The 13,983-nt window shown below is 34.6% G+C and overlaps 1 protein-coding gene across 1 annotated transcript; it reads right to left on the reverse strand.

The window, feature by feature from the left end:
• Window positions 1-4,357: 4,357 nt before the first annotated feature.
• On the reverse strand, window positions 4,358-9,905 carry LOC145040908 (uncharacterized). Its single transcript, XM_078988791.1, has 10 exons — window positions 9,374-9,905; window positions 6,404-9,297; window positions 6,076-6,309; window positions 5,728-5,998; window positions 5,547-5,659; window positions 5,336-5,391; window positions 5,171-5,261; window positions 4,939-5,030; window positions 4,478-4,863; window positions 4,358-4,404 (listed from the first exon to the last, which is right to left on the reverse strand). The coding sequence occupies exons 1-10, from the start codon at window positions 9,903-9,905 to the stop codon at window positions 4,358-4,360; spliced, it is 4,716 nt and encodes a 1,571-aa protein (XP_078844917.1).
• Between the last annotated feature and the right edge of the window lie 4,078 nt (window positions 9,906-13,983).

The following is a 13,983-nucleotide window of genomic DNA, read 5'->3' on the forward strand; positions in this document are numbered from 1 at the left end:
GTGCAACATCGGTTGGAAAATCGAACATCTGAAGGCTGTCAGAAAATCACAAATCTAGAGGCCACCAGAAAATCGCAGATCTGAAGGTTGTCAGAAAACATAAATCTGGACGTCAAGTGTGGTGGAGACAGTGGTAGAATAACAATAGTGGAGAGGTGAAGGCAATTTTCCGGCGACGGTTCTCTGCTGGAGGCGGTAGGTGGTGTTGGTAATAGGGAATATATGTCCTTTAAAATGGATGGAAGAGTTTGAAATGATTTGTCAGTTGAAAAGATAGATCTGATTTTAAAATGAAACTTTTGTCTTTATTTGTATTGATTATATTAAATAGACAAAAATACCCTTAATGAAATAGTTGTTAAAGGTTTCTTAATCTTTAGTGGTTCTCATTTAATCTTATATATATATATATATATATATATATATATATATATATATATATATATATATATATATATATATATATATATATATATATATAATAAAAGAATAACACATTTGTCACGTGTCAATCAATTAGAGCTTCACATTAATTATTTGCCACTTGTCATTCTAAGGTTTTTCCTCATTAATTTACTCCTTCATTTTACACATATCAAACACGTCAACAAAAAAATTATTTGTAATATCTAATGCCTAATTTATTAAATTATTAATTTTTTTTTATCATTGCTCAATAATTACCTTATAATTTAATTAAAATTATTTTTACCTTTCTAATCCGTGGTGCCCACGGATTAGAAACTAGTATATATATATATATATATATATATATATATATATATATATATATATATATATATATATATATATATATATATGAGATTAGGAGCTTCTTTGAGCCAAATATGTCCTCGATCAACAATATTTATTATGTACGTCTAGTACTATAAAAACGAGTAATAGTCATATCCATATATAACCCGGTTTGAATAAAAACCAGGTTCTATATGATATTATGCTGAGTGTTATTGTGATTCATATACAAAAACTATTTCCTAGCTTGTCCATGGAAAAAAGGTATTATGCGCTCTTAAGGTATGTATCATTTCTATTTGTTCTAGGGTTTTTAGATTTAAATATAATTATGTTGTTTACTAAAAGTTTTTTATGTGGTAGATGCATAACCTAATTTGTTGTTGACAAACTTTGAAAAAGATCACCATTACTATCATTACCTCCTCTTTCACTTCTCATTTTTCTTTTTCAATTGATTAGGTAGGTTCAAAGTCCTCATCAAATTAGCAAAAATATATATTGTAATTTATATAAAATCTAATTTACCAAAACGTTATAGTGAATCTAATTTACAAAAACATATATTGTAATTTAACAAAAGCATATATTGTAATTACTTACGAAATAGTTACATAAAAGATTTTCCCTCAGAATTCCGTCACCAATCCGTAGGTAATTACCTACGGATTAGCTACAAAATTTTCTTATTTTCGTATTTTCGGGCACCGACCGTCGTTTTTTCTGCATAATTTTTTACACATCTATTATATATTATTATCATACATTCACCAACTTATAGCTTTTAATATCGTCCATAAAGTCGTGTGCATCATTGGGATCTGTTACTCGTTTCATTGTTAACATTGTAATGCTTATACTTTTCACTAACAAGCTACTTTGTTTCTTTTAAATACATAAACATACATATACATAAGAACATACACATACACACACATACATATACATACGCACACACATACACACATATACATACATATACACACATACACATACATGCATACACACATAAACATACATATACATACACATACACACATATATACACGTACACATACACACATAAACATATATATACATAAACATACATACATACATTCAAACATACATACATACATACATACATACATACATATGCATTACAATGTTAAACCATGAGACGAATAATAGATCTCGAAGGTATATACGAATTTATGAATGATATTAATAACTATAAGTTGGTGATAGTATATATAATAATGTATAATAGAAGTGTAAAAAATGAAGCAGAAAAAAAGATGGTCGGTGCCCAAAAATACTAAAAAAAAAAAAAAAAAAATCGTAGCTAATCCGTAGTTAATACCTAGGGTTTGGTGACATAATTCTGACGGAAAGTCTTTTATGTAGCTATCCCGTAGGTAATTACCTAATAGCTATGGAAAAGACTTTGCGTCAAAATTTCATCACCAGTTAGTAGGTAATTACCTACAGATTTTTCTTATTTTTGTATTTTCGGGCACAAAACTTTTTTTTTTTTCGGTTTTTTTTTTCACACCTCTATTATACATTGTTATCTATACTTTCACCAAATTATAGCTATTATTATCGTCCATAAAATCGTGTTCACATTTGAGATCCATTACTCGTTTCATTGTTAACATTGTAATGCTTATACTTTCTCTAACAAATTACTTTGTTTCTTTTAAAAAACATACACACACATACATACATACATACATACATACATACATATACACCTATACATACATACACATTCAAATACATTCATACACATATGTATACATATACATACATACATATACACATGCATATACCTAAGCACACACATACACATACACATACATACACATATGTACGTATACATACATACATACACTCACATACATAGATACATAAATACATACATACTCATACACATACATATTTCCCATAATTATCATTATTTTTCATTATTTATACATTAAACGTAAATAATTTCACATTATTGATGTGTTAAACGTAGTTTTTTCTTCGTTTGTTTGTTTGTATGTTCAACACATTTTTTCTTCATTTGTTTGTTTGTTTGTATATTAAACACATGTGTTACCATTATTATATATTATAATTATTTTATAAATATTATTATTATTAATACTATTAGTATGATTTTTAATAGTTTATGTTTTAAATATGTAAAAACAAAATGATCCAAAAAATAGTTTTAAAACTCAAATCATGAAAAGTAATAATAACTAGTGTAGGATCCCATGCGTTGCATGGGTTAGATGGGTGTTTGCTTTTCTGTTGAATGTATATGTTTAAATGAATCGAAGGGGACAAAATGGACGGTAAGATTTGAAAGATTTGTAGACATAGCTTTTCTGTTGACTGTATATGTTTAAATGAATCGAAGGGGACAAAATGGACGGTAAGATTTGAAAGATTTGCAGACATAGTATTCAAATGTTCATTATGTTTGATGGGTGAGGTGTAGGTGTTTGTAGCTTTTGTAGATTGGTTGGGAAATTTTCTGATACAAGATTTATAGATATATGCTTTTTGTTTAGGCCATTAGTGAGTACGTTATTTTATTTAATATTGCGTGCACAGGCACTGCATTACGTACATCAGCACTACATCAAAAGAACATGGATTTTTAGTTACGAGGGTGAGTTGCCATTGTCCTCTTGTACTTGCCAATCCTTTTATGGATTGAGGCGAGCATGAACGATATGTTGTCCGCCATGGAGACATCTTCAACCTCCACTTCTTGCATAATGTTTTTTATGGTGTTGTAGTTGCTGTCATCTGTGTCGATTGGCATGGTGCCGTAATTGGTATTGGGCATGTCGAATCCTTCTTCAAGCTTTGTCTGTGCAGCTTCTATAATATCGGCTATCTCTCAAATGTGCTCGATAAGTGCCTTGAGTATGGCGTGAACGTCTTCATTCTTCATGTTTTTGTTTTGATGGATGGAGTGGTTCTGTTATTTTCTATGGGTAGAATGAATATATTGTGTCTTATATAGTGTGTATGGATGCTATGTTTGCCTTTGGTCAATGGCCAGGTGGATTTGGTAAACAGTTGTAATATAAATACGTGGCCTTGTCTATTTTTTGAAGTGTGTTGGATGTTAGATTAGTAAGTCTATTTTTATGATGTGCTGGCTTTTATTGGTAACTGTGGTAATAACCTATGATGTAGCTTTTGATAATAGGTGTATGATTCGAATAAAGTTGTGGATATTGTTTTGTTTCGTGTTATATATTTCTTATTTATTTTATGGTGTTTTTAGTTGATTTGTTTTTTTAATTTTTGTAACAAATGTTTTTGTAATATTGTTATGTTTCATTGTTATAATGATTTTATTTTGGATGGAATATTGGAAAAGAAGCAGTTCTGACCATATGGGAATAATTTTTTTTATTTATTTATCCTTAGATGATATGTTGTTTTTCATATATGGTGGTTTGATAAAAAAAACATGCATTAGTGTTGTACAACAGTTTATATATGAGTTGCTTACATACTCAAAACATAGGTAATAATATGTCTTTAGTCATGCCATAGCATATCAAAATAGGATAGCCCTGATTATGTTATTAGACGACACTGATCGCTTTCACTGCTTGCGTTTACGCTTTCCTTCTTTATCATAAGGTGATTTATCTGTTATAAAATAGGAACATGTCAGAGTTGATTAATCTTTCTAATGTGGTAAAGAAAAATCATTTATATATACCTTCAAAGGATAGATTTCTTGCAATTGTTGTGCTGTGAGATGAGGATGACAGTGGAATGTTGGTATGACCTTTGGTAACCGTCGATTGTGTGGAGGGCAAAGGAGTTGCTGGTATTGCGGATTGACTTATGGAGCTTCCATCTTCGATACCAATGATTATGAACCGAATGTTGTTCTTGGTGGAGGACCTTGTCATCTGAACATACATGTGTCTGAGTTTCCCTTCACATTCTTTGATGATAAGAGGTAAGGTTTTTTTGTCCTTGTCAGAAGTATCTGTTATTATTTTATCAGGACCAGCACCAAATAGTTTATGTGCTGTGTTATCAGATAAGGTCGTTGGTATAGATCCTGTGGGATCGGTTATGGTTACATTCAGTTTATACCTACATATAAAAATAGTTTTCATTGTTATTAGTTGTTAATGGTCTAATTTAATAGTTTAAAGTGCGAGTTCTTACTGAAAGATTGGGGAGGCTATTATTCCATGTCCTGTACAAAACCATTTGTCGCCCTGTTCACATATCGGATCCTTACAGTTGGTACATACAACCTGGTACCAATAATCCTTAAATGTAATTTTTGATATTGTTCCTCTAACAGAAAAAGTTTTCCCCTGTCAACATCGATAGGCTTGTGTTTATTGTGTAGTATACAATATAATTATCGAAACGATAATGATGTATGTCGTACCTGTAGATCATCATGACACTTGTTCATAATGTCTTTTAACATTGACGGGTTTGCAGAACTTGTAGTTGGACGTTGTGAGGACCCAGTAAAGCTATAAAAGGAGAGAAAGTGTGTATGAGGGTAATTTTGTCCAATATAGTATCAGTTTTTTTAGGCATTATATACCTTTGTCTGAGAATTGTTGCTTCTGTAATTTGGGGTTCACATAGACGTGGGTTGCACTTGAAGAACCATATCAGTAAACACCTATGACATTTGTGATGAAAAGTGATTATGAGTAAGGATGTGAAAAAAATATAAAAATTATATTCATCGTTATATGTGTGTGTTTTTTATCTCTAGTACCGCCGAAAGAAGATGCTTTTAAGCTGGTAACAACAACAATTGTTGCTGTAGGAGGTGATGCAAGTTCTTCACGATTAAATTTTTCAGGCTCATCGATGCATTCCTTCTTGCATTCTCTGAGTCTTGATAATAAGCCAATGAAGTCTGCAATTTACATAGTAACATTGTAATGAACAGGAATGTGATATGTGCTGATGAGTTCATATCCGTACCTGGAAGGTATGGAGGATTTTCAGCAAAGTCATTTAAACCAGGCTCTGAGACAAACCGAAACCATGTTCTTGGTATTGTGACCGTATCCGGAATACGTTCGATTGCAGAAGCAAGGCCAACATCTACATAGATGTTATTTTCTACAATTTTCTGATATTCATCAAGATTGGGACAGTTGTAGTGGGATAATGTATAGCAGTTAGAGACGGTGAAGATTGATTCTATGAAACTCTGGTTTGTTCTCTGTCCCAAAATTTGAATCGCATCTCCCTGTTATATGATATTTCAGTAAGAAGATGGTATGTAGTCGTAATGCATAGAAATTTTAATGCTAAAAATATGCATACATTTTTGTCTACTCCAAGAAACCATGTTTCGTGACGGCGGAATTGTGGCTTCCATTTCCGTAGAATCCGAATTTGTAAAGGATTTCCAGCACATCCGTATGTCAAGTCAGAGATGGTATTCATTTGTTTGTAAGTGTTCATGTTAAAAGTGATTTGTAAGGAACTTTGGTGGCAGATACGTAAATAGTAAATATTTTTTTGGTAACCATGTACACTTAGAATCTGAATATCAATCTGAAAACAGAGACAACAAAGTGAGAGACATATGAAAAAAAAAGTAACGTAAATGTCAAATAAAGGTTTAATGAACTTCATTACTGTCAACTACATGCAACAAATCTTTAAAAACAACATTTTTTGTCTGATTATCAGAGTTGGTCCTACTACTGTTTATCAGAACTTTCAGTGAGGAAGGAGATGTTGCCCTCGACAGTGCAACGTAAAGCTGACCATGTGTAAATACTGGCTGAGACAAATATACACCAATTCTTTTCAAAGACTGCCCTTGGCTCTTGTTTATAGTCATAGCATAGCAGACTTTGATCGGAAATTGTTTTCGCGAGAAGGCAAAAGGTAAATCAGCAGGATTGTGGATAAACTTTATCCGTGGAATATACACGCGGTTCCCAATAGATGTCCCAGTTATTATTGTTGCTTCAATTATGTTTGGTAGTAGTTGAGAAACAATCAATCGCGTTCCGTTGCATAGACCTTCTCTTTGATTGATGTTCCTCAATAACATAATCGGCGTGTTTATTTTGAGTGTAAGTGCATGGGCTGGAATGCCTGAGAAATTCATCCCATTCAAAAATTCAATAGGATACAGATCTTCCAATTCTGATGTATGCTTACCATTCGGTTGCATAGCATCCATGCTTCTATAAGTAACCTCATCACCGTCTGTCATTTGTAAAATTAAAGTGTTGATTTTGTCCGCAACATCATTTGTAGGGCAGACTATAGCTCGGACAGAGAGATTGTTGGCAGAAGGATCAGCTAATATTTTTCTATCATAAACAAATGATATAAGATGTTGCAAGGAGTTATCTCCAGAAGGTATTAGAAGAGAATCTGGTATTGTAACCCAGTTCGTGCTCTGTGGGTCGTCCGTGTCCGGTACTCCTAAGATTCTGTTTCCAACATCAAGCAACCAGTTGGCAAACTCAACAGTTGTCATGCTTCCATCATAACCAATATCGTCCGTAAGCAACCTCATATTTCGATGAAGTTTGAAAACGCGAAAAGCAAGCCATATGTAGGAATTTGGTAGGGAAAGTGAAATGATGCCTGCACGCGTACTTTTTGGAGAAACTGGTAACGTTTGACGAAAGTCACCTCCAAGTAGAACGGACATCCCACCAAACAACTTGTCATCAAATTCCAGTATGTCTCTAAGTGAGCGATCAAGATATTCAAAACATCTCCTATCACTCATAGGTGCTTCGTCCCATATAATCAGTGATGTCTGTCTTAGAAGATCTGCCAGCAATGTTTTTTTCTTTATCTCACATGATGTCTTTGAAGAAAGGTCAATTGGAATGTTGAATCTTGAGTGAGCAGTCCGACCGGATGGAAGCAATAGAGACGCTATTCCAGATGCAGCCACAGCCAAAACAATCTTTCCAAGTGATCTGAAGTAGGCAAGTATTACAGTCCACAGGAATGTCTTCCCTGTTCCACCATGGCCGTACACGAACATCAACATTTGTCTTTTCTGGTTGTGACAAGTAACAATAGAATTATAAATAGCCATTTGCTCGTCATTTAATTTTGACAACATATGTGAGTGTTGGATGTGTAGTGATTGCTTGTTATACGACGTTTCTTCTAGTAATAAGCGGTTGTGTAGTTTTACAAGTGCATCAGAAGATGGCATAGGCAACTGAAAATCAGCTAGAGATTTTGATGGCGTAGAAGCACGAAATGTTTTCTCCAACTCAAAAAGAAGATGTTGTCGCATCAAATCATCATTAATGCACAACTCCTTATGTGGCATATCACCTTTTAAGTTGTGAACAAAGTCATCTATCATCTTAGGCCAGGCAACTTCCCACAATAAAATTGGGGTACTTACTTCACAAACCAGCAACAAATGACAGAAAAGTGACCTTAGGTGTGAAGAAGAAGCCCATGATGCAGCTTCTGTAAAAGCATTTAACCATTCTCTATCTTCTCCGATCAACCCAAGAGCATCACATGCACTTCTATATGTTAGATAAACACGTCCTGAAGCAGTTCGGACATCTTGATAAGACTTACAGCCCTTTTGATGACACAACAACATTCGAAGATAAAATAGTTCTCCAGAAGAAGGATGGACAAATACAAGTCTCGCTATTGTTTTTAATGAATCAAGAGCTCTGCGTTCCCATTCTTTATATCTTTTACTCCATTTGTATTTAGTTGGATATTCAAGGTATGTAAGATCTAATCCTTTTGGGTCTCTTGCGTTGCTATCGAACCAGCCAATAAGCGGTGTCCTTCCAATAGAAGGATTGCGAAGAACATCAATCAAATGAGTTTTCTCTTTGAAGATAACGTGTTGCATGTTCTCCAAGTGAACCGGTAACAGTTGCACAGCTGGATGTCGTCGATGTATGAGGAAATTGAAAATTCTCCATGATGCCTCATGAGGACATATATATCTTCCATCAAGAAATTCCTCGACCTCATTGACAACCCGTACAGGTGCAGAAGTTCCAGCAGAATCTGGAGTTTCATTTTTATGTATCACAAACCTTACACGTTCAACTCCTTTAGAAATATATTTAAAAAGATATTTGACCATCATATTCCATCCACAATATTCAACGTTTATATGTGCATTGAACCGGCTGCAAAGTCTGTTGTTGTAAGGAACGACGAACCCATTGTCAATGACGATCCCATCATGCAAAGTGTGACGTGAAAAAGGATTTCTTTTGTATTGTGCATAGCCTTGGTCATCGAAAGCAGTTGCCCCTCTAAAAGGCTTTGGAAAATGTTTGCTACACTTTCCTTCTTTCATACACGAGGAACGTACATTCAGTAAGCCGCAAGGTCCATGAATCATGGAAGAAGTAATAATCTGATATAAAGCTGGATGCAATTGTGGGTCGGGCAATTCTGCACTTATATATTTGTCAATATCTGCAGGATCCTGTATCCTATCTAACTTGGAAACCCACAACAACGTATGACAATGCGGGAGACCCCTCTTCTGAAACTCTATGGTGTATAGATCTGCAACATCAATGATATTTTCATCAGAAGCAGATAAAAAAAAAGGACATCAATTGAAAATAATAGAGAAACGTACATGCTTCTACTTCACCAAAAGTTTTATCATCCTTAAGAAAATGGATAAAGGCATCAACCTTCATCTGGAAAACTCTTGCAATGATATCAGCTCTGCTGTGCGGATCATGCTGATGATGTGTTCCCATATAACGTCTAATTTCCAGCCACTTAGCGTTACATGTAAATGTGATGAAATACTGTGGATTTCTGTACACCCTACATATAGAAAGAGCATCCTGATAATGACTATACATGTAGCGGGGGCCACCAACGAATGAGGAAGGCAAAAAAACACGCTTTCCTACCACCTGACTCTCTCTATCCCCTTTTGACAAAGCATCATACAAACCACTGATGTAGTTAGAACGCAAGCTTTCCTGGTGATTTAGAATGTAGTCCAGCCGACCTTCTTCAATGCATGTATAAGCATCGACCAGGTATTGTTGAAAAAGACGACATGAGTTAAGAATGAGAGAAAATATACCATGACGTGCATGAATCTGATAACTATAGTACATATTCATTGTAAGATTCCTAGCCTCTGCTCCCATCTGATTGAAAAGCTTCAAACGCGGAGACCAACCATCTTCACCAAACGGAAACAACAACGGATATTGTAATGGCATATACTCGGATGAAGTTTACTGACACGTTGAGGACGACCAGATTTCGAATGGATAACAATATCGTACCTGCTATAATTAGTATCATCACCTGTGACAATACAACCTAATGTACCATGAGCCGGTAGCCCATATCTACGATCAGGCACATCGTTAAACAACCACACTGAATATGATTCAATACCAAGTCCATCAGCAATTTCTTTCGTTGTTTTGAAAGTACGAACATATTCGTTATGAGTCGCTAATAAGTGCATCAACAACCGAACAACACCCACATCCAAAGGCATTCTACAACCCCAATCCTCATGCTTTCTGCCATTAGAAGACTCAAAGGCCTTAAATCTATTAGAGACCTCATTTTCAGAGTAACAAACATACAACTGTAAGAACCGAGGACCTTTGTTTTCCTCCAGGCATAAAGAACCTATCCGATGAAAAATCTGTCCGGAAATCTTAAATACATAAGGACCACGACCCTTTCTAACAGACTCATCAACTTTTGCCCCGAATGAAGTCATAGAAAACATACTATTATATCCCCTTATGTTATCCAAAAATGCAAATTTCATATACAGTTCAAAAAGTTCAGGTGGTGGCTTAAATGGAAAGTGAAGCACAACTGAACCCGATTTACAACACTGGGTATACATAGGTCGATTCACACGAGAAAGACTTACAACCCTTTCTGCAAACCAAAACAATGCTCCACAAAATTCACACACACATGTACAATCACCACAATCATCAACCTCAGGAAGACCAATGGGTAGAGAAGAATCATCAACCAACGTGAGAAGACGATTCCTCTTAGACTGCCGTGAAAATGGAGAACAACGTAGAGAAGAAGAGGCATCAGAGGAACAGAACTTCCGCTTTGACATAAAGAAAGAAAACAAAAGCAAAAGAAATAGAGAAGTAGAAATCGAAACAATGTCAAACAAAAACCGACAAAGATGAGCAAATAACAACCAAAATTACATAAACAGAACAATACACAGCAATTGCAGAGAAAAGGAAAAAACAAACATACCTAGACAGATTAACCGAACGGAGAAAACAAAGAAGGGGCACCGATTAAGCTAAAGCGCAGGTCAGCATCCCCAAAAGCTTTGGAGAGTAAGAAAACACCACGTAAAGACCAACTCATCATTCCACCATCTTTGTGCGATTACCGAAGAGAAGGAACCGACCAAACTCCGACTTCAAGCGACATTCATATAAAAGTAAAGAAAGAAGCGCAGATAAGAGGAAACCAAATAAACAAAGAGGTAGGGTAAAAATGAGAAGGGAGAAGGACGGTAACAACAGGTAAAAAGAGAATGGTTTTTTTTTTTTTTTTTTTTTTTTTTTTTTTTTTTTAACAGCAGGCACTGTTCCTAAGAGTTTTGGGATTTAATTATATGTTTAATAGGAATAATAATAATAACGATAATAATGAAATTATAAACCGATGGTTATTTTGTAGCCATTCTCTTGCGTCGGTAGTTCGTAGCTATTCTTTATCTAATTACCTACGAATTTACTTCCGTCGATATTCCGTAGCTATTCTGTAGCTAAGAAATACATACGGATTTACGTCCATTGCTATTCTGTATCTATTACGTTATTAAATTAGGACATCCCATTCAATTAGTATTCCGTAAGTATTTACCTACGGAAATTTTCCCTAGCTATTTTCTATAGCAAAACCTCTTGTTTTCTAGTAGTGTAGTTTATGAAAATTTCATTCAAAGTTTGAAACTTGATCGCATGAATTTGAATGATACAAATTTGGATTAGTCCAGTTAGCAGCCGTTAGTTAAATATTTATGTATTTAAATTTTAATTGTTCGTTTGTATACCTCGAAGTTGAATTCAGACGATGTTTTAGAGTTACTACCTTGATTGTTTATTTGTAGTTTTCTGATTTTGACGGTGGAGTAAACATACAATTTGCACTATAACTAGTTATATGTTTATAAAAGCCGTGAATAATTAAGATGAACCACACAATACCAGTCCAGGAAAACCCATGTTCATCAAAGGAACATAAATTTGTGTTAAAATGGTATTTCATAATTAGAGATTTTAGGGTTCTTTATCAATATGTAGTTTTTAACAATACCTATAACTCTAAACCCTTTATATTTAAGGGGCTATAAGCTTGAACAATATGATATTTTATGATCCACTTTTAGTTAGTTGAACTTTTAATTGTAAATCTGATTACATTGTTTCATATCGAAGGGATTGAAATTGCCAATCTATGTGCACGTGAAAGTAGACCACAAATGATTTAATCCCTCTTCATTATATTCATTCTTGCATTTATTTGAACTATATTGCACGAAGATAACTTGATTTTCAGAAAATTGTATTGTTTAATGTATCATTGCCAAACCATAATTAAGCATATTGTGTAAGCCAATATTTAAATTTACAAATATTGTATACGAAATAACTAAGTTATATGTAATGATCAATACATACTCATATTAACATATTAAATGTTAAACTACATTACATAGTGATACAAGTCTAATCAATGATACTCCATACATGTTATACTACACTTCATGACACTCCGGGTAAAGGAACTTCATAGTGGCTATGTAGAGTTTGGCATATATTGAGTGTGGTTATCTCAGGAAGTATATCAAACCAAATCACTCGGATGAATGAACTTAGATAGATGAATGTGTAAAGTCTATACAGAAGTCTAGTGTATTGTGTAGTATTGTAGTATATTTTAAAAATGATAGATTTGATATTGTAATGGAAATGTTGGTTCAGCCCCCCACCAACGTGTGCAACTAAAACGAGACTGAACACATAAGAAAAAAACAAACAAGGTATGTTGCGTTGCTGCTGTACACGAGAGTAAATAGGGAAAAGACCTATGAGAATTTTTTCTTCTTTTGTATTAAAAAAGCTAGATACATTGTTAATCAATAAACAAAAGGCTATTGTTAGTAATTAGGGTTTAGGCTCAAACACTTTAGGGTTTAGATTAGATCTCTTGTGTAACCCTATTTATATGAGGTTTAACTTAATTATTTATCAATGAAACATTCTATTATATTACATGGTATTAGAGCTCTAGGTTAAAACCTTACTTCTGACCACAACCTGTAGTTGCCGCCCTCTACCTCCTATGACCTTCTCTAATAGTCGTCGGATGTGCCATCATTATGTTCCTTATTTTTCTGTTTCTTCTCTTCTCCGCCTAAATAATAAAACAGTCGGATGACACCAAACCAAAGCCCTTTCATTGGCTTCTTCTACTGCCTCATCTACTTTTTCCTCATGACCTTCTGCCTCCTCCTCGGCCGACCACTTCTTCAGATCTCTTTTCCGATTCAGCCCCTTCAGATGTTGCAGTTGTCTCTCTCTGATGGAACCTTCTCTACCAGGCAGCCTGTAACATCCCAATTTTTCAGAGAAAAAAAATTCATTTTTAATTAATCAAACACATTTGCATAGCTATGAAATCCCAAAACAATTGTTTCCAAATCCACATTCATTACAACTTTATTTAAAATCATCAGAGTGCCCCATAACATATCAGTGAGAGAGTAAGTGCACACCGTGCCATCACGCCTTGCCCTAGCCCTTGGGCTCAAATGTACCTGAAACAAATCCACAAACGGTAAGCTGAAAGCTTAGTGAGTTGCCCAGAGCTTACCCACACACAAACCACATACAATATATCATACTAGCTAAACAACTATAAATATCACATAAGCCATACATACAACATATAAGGAAGCCCTGGAAATCTTCCCAAGTCTTACACCTAGGGTCACTAGAATCCTCATGTGGTCTTACCATTTGCCATGGGAACCCACAGATGGTCTTCCTGCCATGGTAACCCCCACATGGTCTTTTTACTAAGAAAATAACACACAAGCTAATCATGCAAACATACTAGGATGCCATGGAAGCCCTCTAAGGTCTTATACCAATTCCTACGGGAACCCTCGGGGTCTTCCATACAAATGTCATACGAACATAACACATAATC

Source organism: Lactuca saligna, chromosome 4, assembly GCF_052625555.1.
Source record: "Lactuca saligna cultivar CGN05327 chromosome 4, ASM5262555v1, whole genome shotgun sequence".
Taxonomy (NCBI): domain Eukaryota; kingdom Viridiplantae; phylum Streptophyta; class Magnoliopsida; order Asterales; family Asteraceae; genus Lactuca; species Lactuca saligna.